Raw genomic sequence first — 21,627 nt, 5'->3', positions numbered from 1 at the left:
CGAGCTCACTATCAATCCTTGGTTTGGAATCGAGCTCATGTTCTGAAGCTGGTTTTACCTGCTCCTGATGATTGTGGATGGCAAACAGAAGATGGCCGGCTAAGGCCGAAGCTCATGAGTCTGACTCCAGTACCAGTAGCATGCATTGAGGTGATATCCTGTGGATGCAAGACAGGATGCAGAACAAGCAGATGCAAATGTAGAAAAGCAACCTTGACCTGTATGGGTGCATGCAGTTGCACTGATGGACTGGAACAGTGCATGAACAATGCCTGAAAATCACATCTGAAAATGAACAATATGTTGCTGAATAAATTTCATCCAATCATTGTATTCCTTGAATTTCTTCTTCTTCTTCTTCTTCTTCCTCTTCCTCTTCCTCTTCCTCTTCCTCTTCCTCTTCCTCTTCCTCTTCCTCTTCCTCTTCCTCTTCCTCTTCCTCTTCCTCTTCCTCTTCCTCTTCCTCTTCCTCTTCCTCTTCCTCTTCCTCTTCCTCTTCCTCTTCCTCTTCCTCTTCCTCTTCCTCTTCCTCTTCCTCTTCCTCTTCCTCTTCCTCTTCCTCTTCCTCTTCCTCTTCCTCTTCCTCTTCCTCTTCCTCTTCCTCTTCCTCTTCCTCTTCCTCTTCCTCTTCCTCTTCCTCTTCCTCTTCCTCTTCCTCTTCCTCTTCCTCTTCCTCTTCCTCTTCCTCTTCCTCCCGTTCGGGGTCGCCACAGCGGATCATCCGTATGATCCGCATAGTGATTTGGCACATGTTTTTACGCCGGATGCCCTTCCTGACGCAACCCTGGTCGCCTCTTATGACACAGGGATATGGTACACCTATTTTAACCAGGGCATACACCGGCCCAGTATACTGGTACTCATTTTGCCAACCTCGGAAGGATGACAGGCTGAGTCAACCCCCTGGTGTATTAATTCAGTGGCCCAACGGGGCTTGAACTCAGGACCTTTTGGATCCCAAGCCGCTGCCCTAACCACTGCGCCAACACCAGGCTCATTGTATTCCTTGAATATATAACTTTAGAAATATATACCGTACATCGGTTTCTTTGCCCGGGAAGTCAACATACAAAAAAAACCATACTCTTAGGTTCAAGAAAATTTTTTTTTTTTTTATAGTGATCAAATATGGGTGGAGAGGCATAGGATGATTACCAGATATTCATAACTACTTCGATACGATTTTGCATTTACATGCATAGCAACGAACAATGATATGACATCAGATATCTCAGAAATCCAAATCACGATCCGATCGAAATAGCCTCCATCTTGATTCGCATTTTTCATGCTGGTAACGTATTTCTTCGGACTCCTCATACCTCAAATACGTTATAAACTCATGCTACCAACTTTTACCTCAAAATGCCGATAGGAGTCTTAAAAAGAGACTTTTTAGATTTTTCCGTCTCGTCTATAACGGGGGTTGAAAATATTATGGCTTTGGATGGGGGAAGTTAAGAGGTGGTGGTGAACAGCTGTTTTGAATACCTGGAGGGAAGAATGGGATCGAAGGGAGTGTGGGAGTTTCATTCCTCTTTTTTTTTTTTTTTTTTTTTTTTTCCTGCTTCTGGAACAGTGCCAAAATCAAGAATCACTGCTCACCTTCAGTTTCACCAGAAGGAGGTTGCTGGCAGACCTTAAGTGCCCTGCAAAAATAGGGGGGGGGCAGATAGCACAGGGAAGGGGGGTGGGGGAGGCCAGAAAGGAGACTGTAGACAAAGACCACCGATCTGCCTGCAGAGAGTGTGAGACCCAAAGACTCAGCCTCACCATGGGAGATATCAATGATCCTAAATGCCTTGGTTCCCACAGTGTGAAGCCGAGAAAGGTTTGAGGCGGGAGCACCAGCCCAGAGGGGAGAGCAGTACTCCATCAGACTGTGGACGAAAGCTTTGTAAATAGTTAGAAGCTCAGGTGTGCCAAGGAAGGACTTTGCACAATGTAGGGTGCCTCGTCGGTGACTGGCTTTGGAGGCCCGTTTGTAAATGTGGCTTTCCTGGAGAGATCATAGCAGATCGTGAGACCCACAAGCTTGAATGAAAGGACTTCTTCAAGAGGATTGTTGAGAAAGGACCATCTGGAAACCCAACCCCCCCCCCCCCAATGTATTTTCAAAGAGACATGGTGAGAGTGATAGATTTGTCAGGATTTAAAAAGACGTTTTCTAAGTGTTGGACCCAGCTTGTGATTTTATCCAGATCTGCAGACTGAAGAGGCTGCCACCTACCGATCTGAGGGATGACTGCTGATGATTGCACCCTCTGCCATACCATCTAAGGATTTTCCAGAGTCAGATCATTGATGAAAACCAGAAAAAGCATTGGGCCTTGAACTCCAGCATGGACAGGAAGAGTCTGAGAATTCCATTAAGGGCCACAAGTTCACTGCGACAGGAGAGGGTCTGCGAGCCATGAGTGGAGATTGCCTTGGACACTGGGAAGAGTTTTCTGAGCAGGGCGTGGATGCCAGACCATATCGATAGTACGTGATATGTCTCGGGAAATGGCTCTGATCTGAAGTGAAGGCCCCAGATGTTGAAGCCCCCACTGAAGAAAGGGGGAGGGTAGGACGAGGGAGGAGAGGTGGAAGTAGGGAGAGTTGTTGACTGTGTGTCGGAGATTGCAGAAGAGCTAGGAGAGAGGGTCGGATGGGGAGGACAAAGGGCTCAGTGGTGAATGGATGAGCCGCAGTGCGGAATAATGAGAGGGCAAAGGGACGTCGGAGATTGGAAATGGGGGAATGAGTTGTAAGAGAGAGGATAGCAGAAGGAGGCAGTTTTGTGGATGTGGGGGTTGGGGGGGGCAGAGAATTGAGGGAGTAGGGTCAGGGGGAGTTTGGAGGGGTAAGATAAAAATTTGCTCTGAAGAGGGAGGAGATGGCTGATTTGAGAGGGAAGGGTGAGTGGGGAAGATGAGAGCAGGAATGGCGTTAAGGGAGAGATGGGGAGAGGAGAAAGATGAGATTGGGTCGAGGTATCATAAAGGTTGGAGTGTGCAGGTGGGGAAACAATATTTGGGGTTGTAGGGGGGGTGTTATTTTTATTCTTTTATTCATTTATTACATTTTAAGACATGAAACAGAGGGTATACTTCGGGGGGAATTGAGGGATGGTGAGGGGAAAAAAAATTATCCGGATATCTGCCTTTATATTTTCCTCTAGATTTTGAGCTTTCTCCCTTTGGAGTATGAAGACACGCCACAATCTAATTTCTCTGCTGCTTCTACTACGACGACTACTGCTACTGCTACTGCAACTGCTACCAATACTGCACAAGTATCTACCTCATCACTTTTCTCCCATTCTTTGAGATTGGGTGGTGTTGACCAAAGCTTCAGTAGTGCAGACCAAGTGGGTGGTGAGTTAGCTTCGTTATTTGTACACATGTACAGATTGGAGTAGGTTTTGCTTTTTATTCTGTCTTTCTGCAGTGATCCTGAGGCTCATGAAAGAGCTTGATGTATTACATTGGAATGACAGACATGAGTAGATGATCAAGATAACATGGAATTTTTAAAGTTGAAATCCCAGCCTTGTGAGCTTTGTACTTGGATGGTAATACGAAACAGGTCAGTCCTCTTTTGATGGTTGAGCAAACGACTCATCCCTCGTTGAATTGGGCAATAATCTGTGCACTGCTAACTTAGACATTAATCATTTGCTGTGAATGTGACTGTACATATTTCCTGACCCTTTTGTGTGTTTCTGGTCCACAGCCACAGGTAAGGTGGATCAACCTTCAAACTGGATGGCACAACATACGGTGTCCCAGTTGATTCCAGCAGCTGTTGCTGTTCAGCCTGCCAATGTGGTTCCAACGCAAGGCTTCCATTTTACCCGAGGAGTGAGGGGCCGTGGTCCCAGGTTTCCGGTTGAAAGCTATCGACCTGCAAATATATATCGCAGTATGTTGGGTTTACGATGAGTCCTTGTTTAAGTTTGTGGACTTGTATGGATTTTAACATTTTGATTTTCCTTTTTTTTTTTTCTTTTTTTCTTTTTTTTTTCTTTTTATAGCAGCTATTGAGAACTACCATCCATTCTACCAGCCAGTGCAGAATGCGATCTACATGCAGCCAGGCATCCCCATCCATGACATGTCTGGCATGACACTGCAGAGGGTAAATATCACCCTATTTTGTTCCAATGCAGAAGTTCTCATGCTTCCAGATAATCCAAAATATAATGTGGAAAAATTTTACCAATTTGGCTTTTGCTTGTTTTGAATAATCTTTGCAATGTATCTATTCAAATCAAAGGTTGACCAGATTCTCTCCAGATTTGTAATTTCACTTATTTTGTTTAACTTGAAAAGAAATCTTCCAAATAAAAGTTGGTGTTGCTTTTGCTTCCTCTGCTGGAGGTATAAATGTACCATGGGGTTGGAGAATGGGCAGGTATGGTGCAGAGCATATTGGGTTCAAAACCTGATTGTAATAGTCAGATTTGGGTCAGTGGGAGAGTAAACAGAGGCTAGTTAAGAAACTAACTTGGCAAGCTAAAATATATTGAGGGATAGCAAGACCATCGATACCACAGGGAGACTGGTTCGTGATGAAAGTAAGATGGCAGGCTTAGAAAAATACCATTCCTTTCACACTGCAAAGGTGCATTGGGCTGCCAAGGCAGTTTCATTAGCAAGGAGTACAGTCCCAGATGGGTCACCTCTCCAACACAGGTTACCCTGAATGGGTATTACCCCAGTACACTGGTACTCACTTCACCGACCTTGGAAGGATGACAGGCTGAGTAAACCCCACCGGGTGTTAATTCAAGGGTCGACTAGGCTTTTTTCTCGGACTCTTAGTTCCCAAGCCAGCCACCTTAACTGCGAAGCAAACACCAGGCTTTATGGAAGGCTTATTCAAGTTATTTTGCTTCAACATTTATAAAATTTGAAAATAGTCAGGTGTGTTACCGGGAGGTGAGGAATGGGTTTTGGAGGAGTTTTTGGTCAGTGCCAGTAACGAAACCATTGAAAGCAAAGACAAGATAAAGCTCCAGGGCAGAACAATATGCATCCATGAGTATTGAGTTAGGTGGTGGAATACAGTGTTGGCTGATATACCATGGGGAGAACAAGTATTTGATACACTGCTGACTTTGCAGGTTTTTCCCACTTACAAAGCACGTAGAGGTCTGTAATTTTTATCATAGGTACACTTCAACTGTGAAAGACGGAATCTAAAACAAAAATCCTGAAAATCACATTGTATGATTTTTAAATAATTAATTTGCATTTTATTGCATGAAATAAGTATTTCATCACCGACCAACCAGTAAGAATTCCGGCTCTCACAGACCTATTAGTTTTGTCTTTAAGAAGTCCTCCCATTCTCCACTCATTACCTGTATTAACTGCACCTGTTTGAACTCATTATCTGCAGAAAAGACAGCTGTCTACACTCAATCAATCAGACTCCAACCTCTCCACAATGGGCAAGACCAGAGAGCTGCCTAAGGACATCAGGGACAAAATTGTAGACTTTCACAAGGCTGGGATGGGCTACAGGACAATTGGCAAGCAGCTTGGTGAGAAGGCAACAACTGTTGGCGCAATTATTAGAAAATGGAAGAAGTTCAAGATAACAGTCAATCTCCCTCGGTCTGGGGCTCCATGCAAGATCTCACCTCGTGGAGCCTCAATGATCATGAGAAAGGTGAGGGATCAGCCCAGAACTACACGGCAGGACCTGGTCAATGACCTGAAGAGATCTGGGACCACAGTATCAAAGAAAACCAAAAGTAACACACTACGCCGTCATGGATTAAAATCCTGCAGCGCACGCAAGGTCCCTCTGCTCAAGCCAGCGCATGTCCAGGCCCATCTGAAGTTTGCCAATGACCATCTGGATGATCCAGAGGAGGAATGGGAGAAGGTCATGTGGTCTGATGAGACCAAAATAGAGCTTTTTTGTTTAAACTCCACTCACCGTGTTTGGAGGAGGAAGAAGAAGAATGAGTACAACCCCAAGAACACCATCCCAACCGTGAAGCATGGAGGTGGAAACATCATTCTTTGGGGATGCTTTTCTGCAAAGGGGACAGGACGACTGCACCGTATTGAGGGAGGATGGATGGGGCCATGTATCGTGAGATCTTGGCCAACAACCTCCTTCCCTCAACAAGAGCATTGAAGATGGGGCGTGGCTGGGTCTTCCAGCATGACAACGACCCGAAACACAGCCAGGGCAACTAAGGAGTGGCTCCGAAAAGCATCTCAAGGTCCTGGAGTGGCCCTGCCAGTCTCCAGACCTGAAACCAATAGAAAATCTTTGGAGGGAGCTGAAAGTCTGTGTTGCCCAGCGACAGCCCCGAAACCTGAAGGATCTGGAGAAGATCTGTATGGAGGAGTGGGTCAAAATCCCTGCTGCAGTCTGCAAACCTGGTTAAGAACTACAGGAAACGTCTGATCTCTGTAATTGCAAACAAAGGTTTCTGTACCAAATATTAAGTTCTGTTTTTCTGATGTATCAAATACTTATTTCATGCAATAAAATGCAAATTAATTATTTAAAAATCATACAATGTGATTTTCAGGATTTTTGTTTTAGATTCCGTCTTTCACAGTTGAAGTGTACCTATGATAAAAATTACAGACCTCTACGTGCTTTGTAAGTGGGAAAATCGGCAGTGTATCAAATTCTTGTTCTCCCCACTGTATTTAACAGTTGGAGTCAGGACAGATACCGGAGGATTGGAGAATTTCAGACGTAACACTGTTGAGGAAGAATCCAGAGGAATTGGGGACCCACAGAGCTGTTTAACTTCATTTGTAGGGAAGATGTCAACATTGGGGATTGAATGTGGAACCATTTAAAAATTCAAACGAATTAAAGGGAGGTCATGTTTTACTAACTTGAGTTTTGTGAACCAGTTTCTGAATGGTTGGATGAGGAAAGTTCACTGTCGTATATCTAGACTTTCAGAAGACATTTGCTACGTTACCCCACAGGAGTTTGGAAGCTTCAGTGAGGGGCTTGAGTGGCTGGTCATGTAACTGGATTGGAAACTGACTTCTGGTAGGAAGCAAAGTGGCTGTGAATGAGCAAGGGTAATCAGTAGTGGGGCACTGCAGGGATGAGTTGAGGAACCATTGTTTGGCTTTTTTTTGTTTGTTTTTTTTTTTTCTTAAAAAAAATATTTTTTCTTTTTTAATAATTTACATCAACCATTTGGATGGTTCGGTGACCAAGCTGGGTCCTCTGATGTGGAGGGTGTATGGACATGGTGGACAGCCAGCAGGATTAAATTCAAGACCTGCAAAAGGTGGAGGAGTTCCTTCTGAGCCAATTGCCTTCCATATCTGGTGCGAACTGTCTGTGGATGTTGTCCTGCTGTTGGTTACCTTTCTTGGGAGGTTGGTAGCAGGATTTGCACTGGCTACCACAAAACACACTGCAGTGTGTCGGAGTGGTGCTGAGGTGTCGTCCACCAGACGGTGGTCTCCTCGGGTTGACCTGAGGCGGTCCCTTTGGGTGGGTGCCTAGAATGTCCTATCCCGAAGAGATGGGGATGGGTCAGTTATCTACCCAGGGGATGGCAAGACTGAAGCCCTTGGAGTACCGGTGGAAAGTGGACGCAGTGACCTCGCTGTGGCGCATGCTCCCAATGTCTGCATTTATTTATTTGGCTGGTGGAGAGTCGAGTCCATGTGTAATATAAACAAAGCATTGCAGAGAAATCTGACAATATGGTAGGATGCAGGTGAGATGACACTAAGTGTTGATGTGTCAGGTGGATTCTGCTAAATGAAGGATTGTGTAGCAGTTATAAAACTACCTGTGAACCCTCGAACGTTGGATTTACAAACATTGAATTTCTGTTCGCCCCATGGTGGCTGGTTTGTTTGAGTATGTTGACAATGGTATTTTGTGGACATCGTCTATGGTCTGTAAAAAAGTAAGAGGGACAAAAAAAAAAAAAGATGAAACCTATTGATCTCCAGATTCTGTAAAGAACCTTTGGGAAACCTCGAGCCCAGATGAACTATCAACCATTGTTGTGGCACTAGCTTCAGGAAAGTAACCAGAGGTATTGTAGTTGTGTGGGCCACCATCCATCCATGCATGACAATGGCAGTAAAACTGGCCTGGAATTTTACACCCACTGATGGATCGGTCTCTCAGTGCATTGCCATTGGGTTCAGGATCTTGTGCTATCAGGCGGCTGTGACGTGCAACACCTTTTTAACCTGTATACTTCATGGTAGTTCGGCATATTGGCAGTTGTATCAAGGTTGTATCAAGGAAGAGAAAATATTTCGAAGACAGACAGCTGAAGAGGTAGAGGGCGCTCATCCCCTTTGGTTTTGACCAACCTCTCACCATGAGCCTACCTTCCTTGTGCCAATGATTCATCTGTTTAAGTTCTTGTCCAGATTTCCAGCTGAACGTCAACTGAACTTTTGCTTCTGGTCGAATCCAGCGAGAACACAATTGGGCTCTGGAGTCCGTGCATGTTTGGCGATGTCGCGCCGTTGTCACCGAATCTTGCATCATTTTGTTCTCCCAACTCAAGCTCACAAACATGCACAGAAAAGCATTCTGTGCTGAAATTTTAATTTTGTAACTATTGAACAAATGTTCATTTTTCATGCGTGAAGTGCATGTCCCTTTGAGGAAAAAGAAAGAATGCACAAATTGATATGGGTAACCTTTGACCACTCCAGTATAATCACCATTCTCATGAACACCTGCAGGTGTGGAAACCAGCATGGTTCATGACGTGTTCACACACTTGATACACTGAGCGATTTAAATAACTGGCTATAAATATACCATGTTCTTCCGTTGGCGAAGTGATAAGGATGTGAGAACACAGATACACACACAGCACCTTGGTTGCATTTTGTTTGCAGGTATCTTGTATACATTTGTTGGTTGAGGGGTCAGGTTGGTGTGGTTGAGGGTGGGATTTGAGAATTTTTGTTTTGTTTTTCACCAAGTGAACCGTACGAGATTCCCATTGCACAGGATGTTTATAATCTGCCTAAAGTTGGCAGTATTGAAGGAACATAAGGTTAGTTTACTGATGTCATCGGATTTGCATTCTCCGTTAAGTTAGTCATGCAGACAAATTCCGTTTTTGTGCTTCTTTGTAGGAAAATTTTTTATTTCTAAGGATTTCAGATATGGGTTTTTTTTTTTACCAACATGCATAGTTTGTAATTTACAACCGGCTCACTTGTAATCTGTGTGCCGCCTTTTCCTCTTTTTGTCAAAGGAGAGGCAAGTCCTTCTTTTTTTTTTTCCTTTTCTCTTTTTTCGTCTTTTTGGCAACACGTGCCAGTTCACAGTGACTTTTAATACCTCCCAGGGGTACCTGGGATTGGTATCAAAATTCCATCCATGAAAAGGTATTGCCACTTCAAGTCTGTGTCAACTTGTATTTTCTTTATCTCTACCGTTATAGCATGGGACTCATCACCTTCCTCCGGCAATGTCCACAGCACAGTGGCTCTACCTTTTATTGACCGATGTAAGTTTCCCTCAAGTGGTGACCCTCTCGGTTTGAACAGTGAAGCACAACTTTTGACTGAACCAGGTCAAAGATTTTGTGTTTTTTTTTTTTTTAGCTGTTTTGGAGAGTTGGCCACTTTGTGCGCACGTCGGTAAACAACTCTCGACTCACCTTGCCTTAATTTCCTCTTGTGCTACAATTGAAACTGCTCAATTTTTTGAAGTTCCAAAATTCTTTAAAGAGTATGCTGTGTGTTCTAACATGTGGGTTCTAACACCAGCTTTCATCGCTCTCCGAGTGATGTGATGACTTGACTTGACTTTTTTCTCATCACATTTCGAGCATTCCTAAAGGTTGTTTGTTGTACTTTTTCGAGCTTTCAGCATTAGAGTTGCTCATTTGGCCAAGCACTCATCTTCCCAAGGGCTGCCCAAGTGCCTTGGAATATTTTGCACTAGATCTGTAGTTGCTGATTTCAATCGAAATTCTAGTTCTCCAATTCCCATCTCACTCGATTCTAGTGAACATCTTTTGGCGTCCAATACCGTCGGATATTCACCCTTGTATGGTGTCATGAAAGATGACCATTTCTCCCTTTTCTTTCCAACCTTATGGCATTTTCCATGACAGGAAAAAGTACAGGTTCGCTTTGTCACGAAGTCCTGGTTTGATTTGGAATGCAATTTCTTCGAAAGAATTTCCACAAGTGTTTGGGGGCAGTAATTACTATGATTATTATTTTTAATTTTGTTTAATGTGTCCTTGAGTGAGGGGAGATTGAGATTTTTTTTTGGCTTATTCCAGTATGTGTACTTGGTATTGGTTGACTTGGGTTGGTGAATAGTGGCATAGGCTGTGGAGGAGGAAAAAGTTGCCTTTTCCTGTTTCCTGTTCCCCGTCTCTTGATGAGAATGGCTGTTTCGAGGTACTAAACAGCCCATAGGTGGAGAACTGGATGAACAAATTTTATTGCTATGAATGTATGAATCTGATATTAACTTGTGGCGCTGCAATGCCATTTGGATTAAAAAAAAAAAAAGTGGGGGATTCATTTTTGATGTGGTTGTTCAGTCATTGAGGTGGATATCTGAAAATGTGGTTGCAGTTGATTGCGCTGTTATGGGAAGACGGCTCTCATTTGTAGCAGGCTTTCTGTGCTGCTCGTTCTGATTGGTGTTAACCAGAAACTTTAGAATTGGCAGCTGTTGTACAGATAATGTGGATTGTCAAAGGAAAGGATGATGGGATATGAATTTGGGGTGGGGGTGTGGTGGTGAGAAATTCTGGATGTGACTGCTTTTATCGAAATCCTTTGTAATTCACAAATCAAAGAAATCCTGGAAAGAGAACAGGAGGAATTTTTAAAAGTTTAATTTTTTTTTTTTTTTTTTTGTGAGACTGGACTGTGATGCTCAAAGATGTTTGAGACATTCGACCTTTCTGCATAAAAGTAGCGAAGCTTCCATCCCCTGCCTCACGCAGACTGCTCAAAACGTGGTGGAATGTCTCAGCTCTGTCTGCCTCCAAATGACTTGCACCCAATCTGTCCCAATCTTATCTCCACATAGTACCCACAATGTACTGGGCATTGTCTTCACCCGAGAAGGTAGAGACTTCACTCCAGCTCGACCCTGCTTCGCTTTGTTAATGGGCCCAGGTGGCATCAGTACCCATGTTCTTAAACCTACTCTGCTGCTGTTATTCATTTGTTCTCTTCAGTCTGACCTTGCCTTTTGCCATCTCACATCTGCCTGAAAGTCAGCAAACATTTTGTCCCTCAACCTTGCTCTTTGTGTTCCCCCCCCCCCCAGCCCTTTTCTGCCATACCTTTTGGTTTTATGTCCATTCTGTTATAGTTCCTCCACACACTTCGACCGCACATTAAAAAAAAACAAAAAACACCCCAATTCACAGGTACAGAGCAAAAATGGATCCCATGAATTACAGGCCATGAGCTTGCTTCCAATTGCAAGTAAAGTTCTGGATTATAATCATTGCTGCTGATGTAATCTCTCTTTAAACAGCCTGATCTGCAATTGTCAGTTTGGATTTTGGTCACTCAACTCTGTGCATGCTGCTCCTATTCACTGGACAACAAAGATTTTGCTACTGGGTAGGAAACATTTGTTCGAGACTAAATCGAGTATGCTGATTCTGAATGTGAAGTCAGAATTTTCTTGGCATGTCAGGATTTTGAGTTGCGCATATGGTCTAACTACAGTGGCTTGCCTTGGTTGGTTATTTTTGAGTGATCATAAATTATTATTTTTTGTGTGTTTTTGGTTTCAATTGTCACAATACAACTGTTGTAGAATATTATTTATCAAAAGAGCTTGAGAATGCACTTTAAATTATTTAAAATTGATGAAAACTGACAAAGCGATGAATTAAGTAAAAAAATTTACACGTGACATTACAATTTTTACTAACCTGAGCCCTTAACTTTCTAAAGGCATTGGATCACGACGGTAACGGCTTCCAATATCTCAGAGAGAAGTTTGGCGCAGAAAAAAAACTGACTCTAAACTCAAAGCAGTCAATTTTCGTTGGGTCCCAGATCTGAGAACTGAACTGATCCAGAGTTCAAAAATAAACTGAACCCACTTGAGTTTGCAGCATGGGAAACACTTGTGTTCGTTGTGCAGAACTTTCTTGGGAACCACAGAGCTGAACAGTATGCGGAATTGGCGTACAACATGCTAAAGGCTTATCGGTGAATGGGGCTGCAGGATGTCTCTTAAAATGCACTTCTTGCATTCTTATCTTAATTTCTTCCCACCTAATCTGGGTGAGATAAACGATGAGCATGGCGAAAGGTTCCACCAAGACATTTCAGTCATGGAAACTAGGTATCAAGACCGGTTCAACCCAAACATGATGGGTGATCACTGCGAGTTCCTACAACAGGTAACAAATTCTACACACAAGCACAAGAGCAAGTGTCACAAACTTCTGATCACTTCTGAACACGTCTGAATAGTGCCTACAATGACTACATTGAAAGGAAGAGTGCAAGCTTGAAGTGTTGTTTCTGAATCGCTCACAATGGGGCAGATTTCCCAATCAAGTTTACACCATTCCTAACATTACCATGTTTTATTAACTTATTTTTCTGCAACTTTTTTCCATTCTTGGTTTGTATACTACACATACCCACGGAGATCAATCATTGTCTAAATATGATGTGAAAGTAATTACGAAGCACTGATATTAGATGTACATTGTGGCAATCTGCAATTATAAAGTATCTCTTACAGCATGCTGGGTATCATTAATACATATACATATTTTGAAAACCTGACGTGACAAAATTCTGACTCCAGATTTGAAATCAGCAGCCCAGATTTCGCCAACAAACCTGCATTTTCCCTTGGTAGTTGATTTATTTATTTATTTTTTTGTTTGTTTGTTTGTTGCCCAGTGTATCAACAGTTGGAAGCTTTAAATCTCAAACAAGAAAACAGGACCAGCTCCCTTGACACCTCTGGCATTGGACTGCTTGCTAACTGTGGAATAAAAGGCCATGTGTTCATGAATGGCTGTTTGACTTCCTCCATTTATGCAGTCAACATGTTGATATCAAGGTTGCTCTCTGCTCTTTCTCCCTCTGCGCTCTGCTCTGCACTCAAGGCTGGAGTACCCCCAACAATGTTTGTGCCTCGTTTTGGTCCTCGTCTATAAACTCTGGTGCTCTTTTATAATTTTTGTTTTCTTTGCAAATAGAGCCCATGTTGGGATGTGACATCATTTGGTACCCCCATCCCACTGACAGTCATATGCAGCAGCTGCATTGCACTCTACTGATGTGGAATTGATTGGATGCTGGTCTGATAAATGGAACATGTCTAACAATTCTGGAAAGTATTTATTTATTTATTTATTTATTTATTTATTTTAAATCCTGTTGCTCCAAAAGGATCACCAAACAAACCCACCCACTTCCATGGTCTGCTACTGAAAGAGGTTGTCTTTTGAATGTCTCGCCCTCACCATTAGCCATGACATCTCATGGGCCAACAACCGCAATCCTGGCATTCTATATCGATCAACGTCTTGGAAAATCGGAACAAATCTGTCAACAAGGCTTTTGGCTATGGCTCAATGGAGTACTGCTCTCCACTCTGGGCTGGTGGCATCCCATCATCACATCCTTCTGCATTCTGTGGAATGTGAAGTTTGCAAAATCTTGCACAATTAGGCCAAACACAAGGTCTCTTGGTAACATCCAAGGTTGCTTTAAAAAAAAACAAAAAAAAACTTTTTAAAATTTAACTCTCTCCTCTGCAATCTGTCTTCTCAAACTTTCCAGCAACTCCAGGGTGTTCAAGCACCCCCCCCCTTCCTGGTTAAACTCCAAAAATGCAAACTTGTGACATGCTGCAACCTTTTCTTTTCCACTTTTTATTTCCCATTTGTGAAAGTACTTTAAAGTTCAAATCTGCTCATCCCTACAAAGCTTTGAGTACACTTTGCACTTCCATTCCATGCCATCCCCCATCCCTTCTCCCACTCCCCAACAACCTCCCCCTGCTTTTTTTTCTTTTTTTTTTTCCCTAACCTAACCCATCCTTACAGGCTACTGTTGCCTCTTTCTCATGCCTCTCACCTCGCACACCCCACACACAACCCTCACACCACACCAACAGCTGGGCCGAGGGAGAAAAATAAAAAGATATGGACAACAAGGGATGAGGGGTAGGTTGGTGGGGGGGAGAGAATGCAGGAGGTGGATGAGGTTAGAGAGTGGAGCGGTTTAACGGGTATAAAATATCATTGTTTTGGATGGGGGTGGTAGTGATCTGAGATGGTGGTGAACAGCTGTCTTGAAGATCTGGGGGGATGGGAATGAGATTGAAGAGAAATGTGTAAGTAGGTTCCACAGGTGGGGGGGGTGTGGGGAAGTGGAGGTGAGCAAAAACGGAGGGAGCAAGACCAGAAATGACCCTGAAGAAGGCAGACCACCAACTGATCTGCGATGGTAAAGTGATCGGCCCGCAGACTTGGCTTCATTGTTGGTGGAAAGGGAAGGCTAATGGGGTTAACAAAAAATAATAATTTGCACATTTAAAATGTGACGAATCATCCATTGCCAAGTTAGCAGGAAGATCAAGTTCAGCATTGACCATTTTCGACTGCAAGTAGATTTTTGAATTTAACCCTTTGATCCCTGAGCTCCTTGGACTTTCGGCTCCCCCACCCTGGCCTCCCTGGAGAAAAATCCAGCCGCTCGGGTATATGGAAGCTTGAATGGCGGCCGGTAAAACGGCCGCCAGGATTCAAAGGGTAAAGCCAGAAATGTAGTTTGCATGAGCATTTTTTTTTGATGTGAAAAAATATCATGCATCTCAAACCATTTTGACGTGTACAATAGTTCTCAGCATTTTGCTTAAATCTGTACAAGTTATCAGATGACGTAATGATCTGAAACGATAATCTTCTGTTCAATTGATAATTTGACATCAGAAAAGTTAAAATTTCTTTCTTTCTTTCTTTTTTGAGGGGGGGTAAGGGGGACGGTTTGGGTTCTCAATTGTGAGCAATCTCTTGTTTTTGTTTTCTTCTTTTTTGCAGCCCGAGAACTTTCATCAGCAGAACTACATCAGGAATGCTTACTTGGGAATGCGTAGTGGAGTGAGAGGTCAGTTTCTTCAGTTTTTGCTGTCGTGTATTTGGAAAGTTTGAAAGTACGCTTGCAGAAAACATAAATTTTGGAAGGCAGAAGTATCGGCAATTTTCATGGCTTTGATTTTTAACTTTAAAATTTTCTTCTTCTTCTTCGTTAGGTTGGAGTGACTCGTCACAGCAGGCCAGTCCAGAGCGAGACGAGACGTTCAACAGCGCCGACTCTGGACAAGGGGACTCTCGAAGCATCACACCAGTCGACCTGTCAACGGCAATGGGAGGGCAAGGTGGCCCTGCAATACTTCCCGTGGGAATATGCCAGATGCCTCAGCAAGTACGTGTTGCGTTTTCTGCTTCGCGCACGTACAACTTTTTTCCTGGGATCCTTGATCAACCAATCTCCTTTGATACGCTCACCACCGTTCTTGGAGAATGTTTCGACGTGATGAGCGGTCGTTTTCACTGTCCCATTAATGGCACATACATCTTCTTCTTCCACATCCTCAAACTTGCCGTCAATGTCCCCTTGTATGTGAATCTAATGAAAAACAACGAAATTCTGGTTTCTGCTTATGCCAACGACGGTGCACCGGACCACGAGACCGCGAGCAACCATGTTCTGATTCATCTCTTGCAAGGGGATCAAGTGTGGCTCCGTCTCCACCGTGGCACCATCTATGGCAGCAGCTGGAAGTACTCTACCTTCTCAGGTTACCTAATCTACTTGGACTGACTCGGCCATACACTGCCTTATTATTGGTGTGAACTCTCATTTTGAGTATTGGATGTGCGTAGAGCTATTGGTTTTGTTGTTGTCATTCGAGTCTCTTGTGTTGTAAACATTTACTTTTCTTGTAAAAATTGCAAGCCATCTTGCTTTTTTTGGGCCTTTTCGCACTTCTCATTTCACGAGCCCAAATATTTGTGCTTTAAAATGTTTTGTTTGCCTTCAAAAGCGTTTCAAATTTGCACTTGAAAGCCTTCATTTTGTTTTTGCTGACTTCATCCCATGCATTGTGTTGTCCAGTGGACTCCATTTAACCTTGAACCTGATGCAGGTGTTTTGCATTATTTGCACTACAATTTGCCTTGCAAATCCGACTGGTGCCTAATTGTGCAGCTGGAAAAAAAATATATATTAAAACTATTGAAGCATTTCTGGAATATCTCATTTTCGCCTGTGGTTTTAAACTGGGGAATTGAAATGTTCATTTGATCGTGCATCTTATTGTGGTGTTCTTCCCAACGGCAGGTCCAGTATTGCCGAAGCAGTTTATTGGCAAGGATTATACTTGGTGGTTTGCTTATTGCCTGCCCAGGTGGTATATCGACAACCTTTACGTTGAAGCTGTGAACCATGCAAGTTTGTCAAATTGCTACCTATAGGCTATTAACCAGATGGGTTGGCCGTTGTAGTTCCAGACTTGTGTGCCCTGTAACAAGCTACGGTCGAGATAGTCTTGAAATGAAAGGTGTGGTTCAAGGTGGTGTTTTGCATTATTTTCAAGTTTCATGTTCGTCCATGCAATAAGTTTTGAAACCCGTCATGTGCTTCAAGCTATATTCGTGAGCATTTTACTGCTTGGGTATATAGGATGGAGGGGGGGCTGACAGAGGGTAGAATGAAGTCTCACTGTCCCCTTAGCACAAGTGAGAGTGGGATGGAGGAGATGCACACAAGGGACACACTTAAGGTGCCATCAGATTTTTTGAAGGATGTTTGGTTTGGCTCTAAGGATTTAAGGGTTTCCCACCAGTTTTTTTGATTCGCCTAAGGATGGGACACCGTTTCAAGACTTGGATCGAATTGGGTTTGGCATCCAATCGAGTTGGCCTTGCATGATGAGAAAGCTGCTTGATTTCCATTGTTTCACCACAACATTCGGTGTGCCAGAGCCTGGAGGATGGATATGATGGATGCAGATTAGGTAATAAATATGTGCATGAGAGAAGAGGCTTTTATGAAAACCTTCCTCGATTGCTTTGATATCTTAAAGTGATTGAAGACTCATCTTTTTTGCAAGAGGGCAGATCAGTCCTTCCCAGTTGGCCTGAGTAAATGATTAGACGAACACAGGAATGTCTATTAAAACAGCCAGAGATATTTGGACTTGAATCGGCATAGTACATAGTCTCTAGCTAAGTGGGGAGGAGCAGGAGAGATTTGATAAACTTTTGACTTCACAGTCCAGACTCGGGCACACCGTGAGCATAGATCCTGTTTGGGGAAGTTTTAAAAGTAAAGTCTGATTTGCTAAATCAAAGAAGGCCATGGCTGGTTCTTGCGGTGTCAACTCACAACCAACTGATAAGATTGGCTGTCAATATTACTGCACGTGAACAATGGAGTTGATTGGTGGCAAATCCTTGGTCTATGTCAGCTGAAAGAGTAAGTGGAGAAGTGTCTTTGACTCGTACTTGTGTTGTAACTCTGCACCATTTTCTGTTTGATAATGGATCCTGACACTTTTCTGATTGCAAGCATGTTTTATACGAACTCACATGCTTAACATGTAATTTAATAGGCATTGGTTCCCTTGGGTAACTTCCTGGCAGATGCAGTGGGTTTCCTTTTGTGTATGTTTTGAACCGATTGAAGTTGCATCTGCCACCAAAGGTGGATGGAGGTTGTTTTCACCCATTTGTCTGACAGTGAGCAGGATGTCAGTTATGGATGGATTTCAACAAAACTTTGTGGACAGGTGCTGGATGTGACGACAAATTGATTGGATTTTGTTGAAGATCCTGATTCAGGAAGGATAATTTTTTTTTTAATTCCCAAGTGATTCTTCACCATTGAGATGGGACAAAAAACGATATACAGTTGAGCACGATATTTCAAAACGTGGACGGGTTACGACAAAACTTGAATTATTTGGGTCGTTGAGAACAAGCTGATTAGATTTTGATTAAGGTCTGAATGCAGATTTGGCCTATCGGTGAGATACAAAGTGTAAGACTGGTGGAGGTGCACTACCATTTGCTTGTTCTTTCAGGTTTTCATTTTCATTGGTTTTAAAAAGCAAGTTCGAATTGCGAACATACCCCATGGGAGTTTATTCGTACAACTCTCAGGTGAGCGATAGCACTGATGGCAGATAGTTTTGATATTTGGTAAGATTTTCATCGCATCAGAACACCTCACCAGAGTGAGGCCAGTTTCATATCATTTGCGACAATTTTGCGTTGGGCATCACAGTGTATTTAATTTTATTTTTAAAAATAATTTGATTATCTACCCGGGAGGCGACGATGGTGTGCGGGCATTATTGAACAATGCCATGATAGGTACAATTGAGTTGGTGGAAGCTTTTGAGGAAACCCCACCGTAAAAACCTGTCTCTTCCGTCAAAATTGATCAAATCGGATTTTTTATATGTTGTACTTTTGGACATTACGCACAGCTTCTAGGAAATGAAATTGCGAGAAAAAAATCGAGAAAAAAAATAGTTCAAGTGGGCGTGGCTCCGCCCACAAGGGGTGTGGGACGCCCCTCATACAAAAAGACACAACTCGACCATGATATCTAGCTTGTGTCCAAGTTTCATCAAGATCGCATCAAACGTCACGGAGCTATGCTCTGGAGAGAGTCACAAACAGACAGACAGACACATAGACATAACGAAAATAGTGCTCACTGCTGGCGCCCGCAAACCAAAAATGGGCTGAAAGGGCCGTTTCTCAGCCCAAAGGGCCGGAATCACACTTTGGGCTCAGTTATTACTTGGGGAATGGTCTCTAGAATATACCCGTTAAGTTTGGTTCATTTCTGTTCACTAACCGAGAAATAACAATTTTAAGAAAATGGGCTGCAATCGCCCTTTGGGCTTAGTCAATGCCTGCGCATATGTGTAGGATATACCTGTCAATTTCCATCGAATTCTGTTCACGAATAATGGAGAAATAGACGTTCAAATGAACTGTACACAAGAAAAGAGAGAACATGAGCGGCGCTTCGACCCCGTGGGGTCTTCCACCCCACGGGGTTTAAAAAAAAAAATAAGCTTTCTCTGCACAATCTTTGAAGTGCTAAGTAAGCTATGTTCCATTGAAACTCAAAAGGTGGCACGTTTGTAAATGACAATAGCCATGCCGTTGGGAATAGTTATTAAATAGTGGGGCGAGATGACTGCTTGGCAAAGATGATGTGATTGCAATGTCTGATACCATGACAGTTGCTGAAAAATGTTTATATTAGTTTTTAGCTCGCCTGTTCGAAGAACAGAGAGCTCTAGTGATACCTCTGGCGTGAGTGTGAAAATGTTAAAGTTTTTGGTGAAAGTTATTTCCTTTCTAATGTTTTTTTATCTACCACTTTTTTTACTGATTACAATATACATATATTGCTTTAAAATTATTTGGATCAGACTTCACTGCAATGCTTTATAAAAAATATTATTAGACTAGTCTTTTAAAAACGATAAATGTATAAACAGGCGAGCATTGGGTGGCTTTGACACCAACTCTCTAGTTAACCTTGCACTGTGCACCACCCCCAAATCGTAATGAGGTTAAAATTTGCAAAGTTGTGGAATTTGGTGTCAAACCTGCAAGTGAGGGAATTGTTCTTGTAGAAAGCCCACAAGACATCTCTACGTAGTCCATTATCTTGATTGCAAGAACCCATTCACATGGTGGATTAAATTCACTGCTGTGTATAAAGATGCTCTATGGTTCATTCGGTGCTTCAAGTAATGGTTTGTTCTTGAGTAATGTTTGGACTTCTGCACATTTGGTATAATTGTAGGTTGAAAGCTGAAAATTCTGAATCTTAACTAGTGCATTTGAGTCGTGTTGCATTTCCAATGCCATAAAACTAACCATCTGTTTTCTGGTTTGGCACTAGAACTTTGTGTGTGGTGAACAGAGGTATGGAGTGACGAGGTCTTGTATCATTTGGATCAAGTGTCACTGTCTATAGAAAGTGTACACTCCATTTCAAAATTTGCCTTGTCGCCTGGAATTTAATTAAATTACATCAAAACGCTTTTCCACCATTATTTACACATTTTAACCCACAAACTCCAAGTGAAAACTTCCACAAATTTCAGAAAATTAAAAATACAGAGTGACTTTTGGTTGGATAAATGTCCACTCCCTTTATCATAACGATTGGTTGTTTACAATCACCTTCAAAATCACACCAAGTTAGTGTCCACCTGTGTTAAACTGCAGTGATTCTGATTATTTCAGAATAAAATTGCCTCTTTAGGTTTCCTCTGCTGGGTTGTGCATGTCACAACAAAGCCTTCAAGCATTACCATAAAGAAGCTTTCAAAATAATTCTGGGATAAAGTTGTGGAGAGATCAAGGGATGAGTTTAAAAAAATTTCAAAAGCCTTGAATGTCTTTGAACAGTCAAGACAATTATGATGGGCAAGGTGTAGGGTATCACCAAGACCATGCCTCAACCAGGTCCTTTCAAACTGGGTGACCAAGCAAAGAGGAGACTGCCATAAAGGCATGTAGCTCTTTCAAAGTTGCTTTTTTTTTTTTCTCGGGTGGCCTCTGATCAAAGACTGGTCACTGTGCATTTGACAGGATGACAAGAAGGAAGCCATGACTCAGCCCACCTTGAGACCTGTTTGAGGTATGCAAAAAAACCTGGACATTCTGAAGCCATGTGGCACAAACATTTGTGGTCATAAAGTCAAGATGGAACTTTTTGGCCTCAATGCAAAACGTTATGTTTGGTGCAAACCCAACACAGCACATCAGCCAAAGAAAACCATCCCTACTGTGAAGCATTGTGGTGGCAGCACCATGTTAAGCAGATGTTTCTCATCAGCAGGGACTGGGGCATTTTTCAGGATTGAAGGGAAAAATGGATGGAGCAAAATACAAAAAAAATCTGAAAAGAAAACCTGCTGCCCTCTGCAAAAACAGCTGAAATTGGGATAGAAGTTCAGCTTGCAACGTGACAATGACTCAACACACAGCCAAAGCTGCACGAGTGGTTCAGGAACAAAAATATAAATGTCCTTGAGTATCCAAGTCAGAGCCCTGTGATCTACAGTAAATCCAATTGAAAATCTGGGGCATGACTTGAAGATTGCTGTCAACGCTTCCCACACAACTTAATTTGAACAGTTTTGTGCAGAAGAATGGGCAAATATTGCCCAATCAAGGTGTGCTAAGTTGGTGGAGACCTATCCCTATCCCACAGATTCACAGCTGTTATTGCTGTCAAAGGTGCTTTCACCAAGTTATTAACTTGGGTGGACACTTATCCAACCAAGATATTCTAGTTTTCTATTTTTAATTAATTAGTTTGTCGAATTTGTTTTTCATTTGGAAGTTGGGGGTTACGATGTGTAAATACAGGTGGAAAAAGTCTTTCATGCAATTTATTTCCAGGCTACAAGGCACCAAAAGGTGAAATTTTTTAAAGGGGGTGTAGACTTTATATTCGGCACTGTTATTTCTGAACACCCACGCAGGTGGATGAATGTTGGAAGCCGTCGCATTGCTGTAAACATTTATGCACCTGATCCTCTTAATATGAATCTGAATTTTGGATATCGGTGTCGTTACAACTTTTA

At 42.6% G+C, this 21,627-nt stretch overlaps 1 protein-coding gene across 6 annotated transcripts in view; it reads left to right on the top strand.

The window, feature by feature from the left end:
• CAPRIN2 (caprin family member 2) overlaps positions 1-16,240 on the top strand; it is a 108,502-nt gene extending 92,262 nt beyond the window's left edge. For 5 of the 6 annotated variants that reach the window (XM_085871045.1, XM_085871041.1, XM_085871046.1 and 2 more), the window contains 5 exons: positions 3,164-3,359; positions 3,718-3,906; positions 4,019-4,122; positions 15,035-15,101; positions 15,247-16,240. In XM_085871045.1, the coding sequence (XP_085727171.1) occupies positions 3,164-3,359; positions 3,718-3,906; positions 4,019-4,122; positions 15,035-15,101; positions 15,247-15,818 (1,128 nt within the window). In that variant the 3' untranslated portion in view covers positions 15,819-16,240. The remainder of the gene's footprint in view (positions 1-3,163; positions 3,360-3,717; positions 3,907-4,018; positions 4,123-15,034; positions 15,102-15,246) is intronic. The other variant, XM_085871042.1, reaches the window with a different exon arrangement.
• The last annotated feature ends 5,387 nt before the right edge of the window (positions 16,241-21,627 follow it).

Source organism: Eptatretus burgeri, chromosome 2, assembly GCF_056783735.1.
Source record: "Eptatretus burgeri isolate ZD-2024b chromosome 2, Ebu_testis_v1, whole genome shotgun sequence".
NCBI lineage: Eukaryota > Metazoa > Chordata > Myxini > Myxiniformes > Myxinidae > Eptatretus > Eptatretus burgeri.
This window is presented reverse-complemented; position numbering and strand designations above follow the sequence as displayed.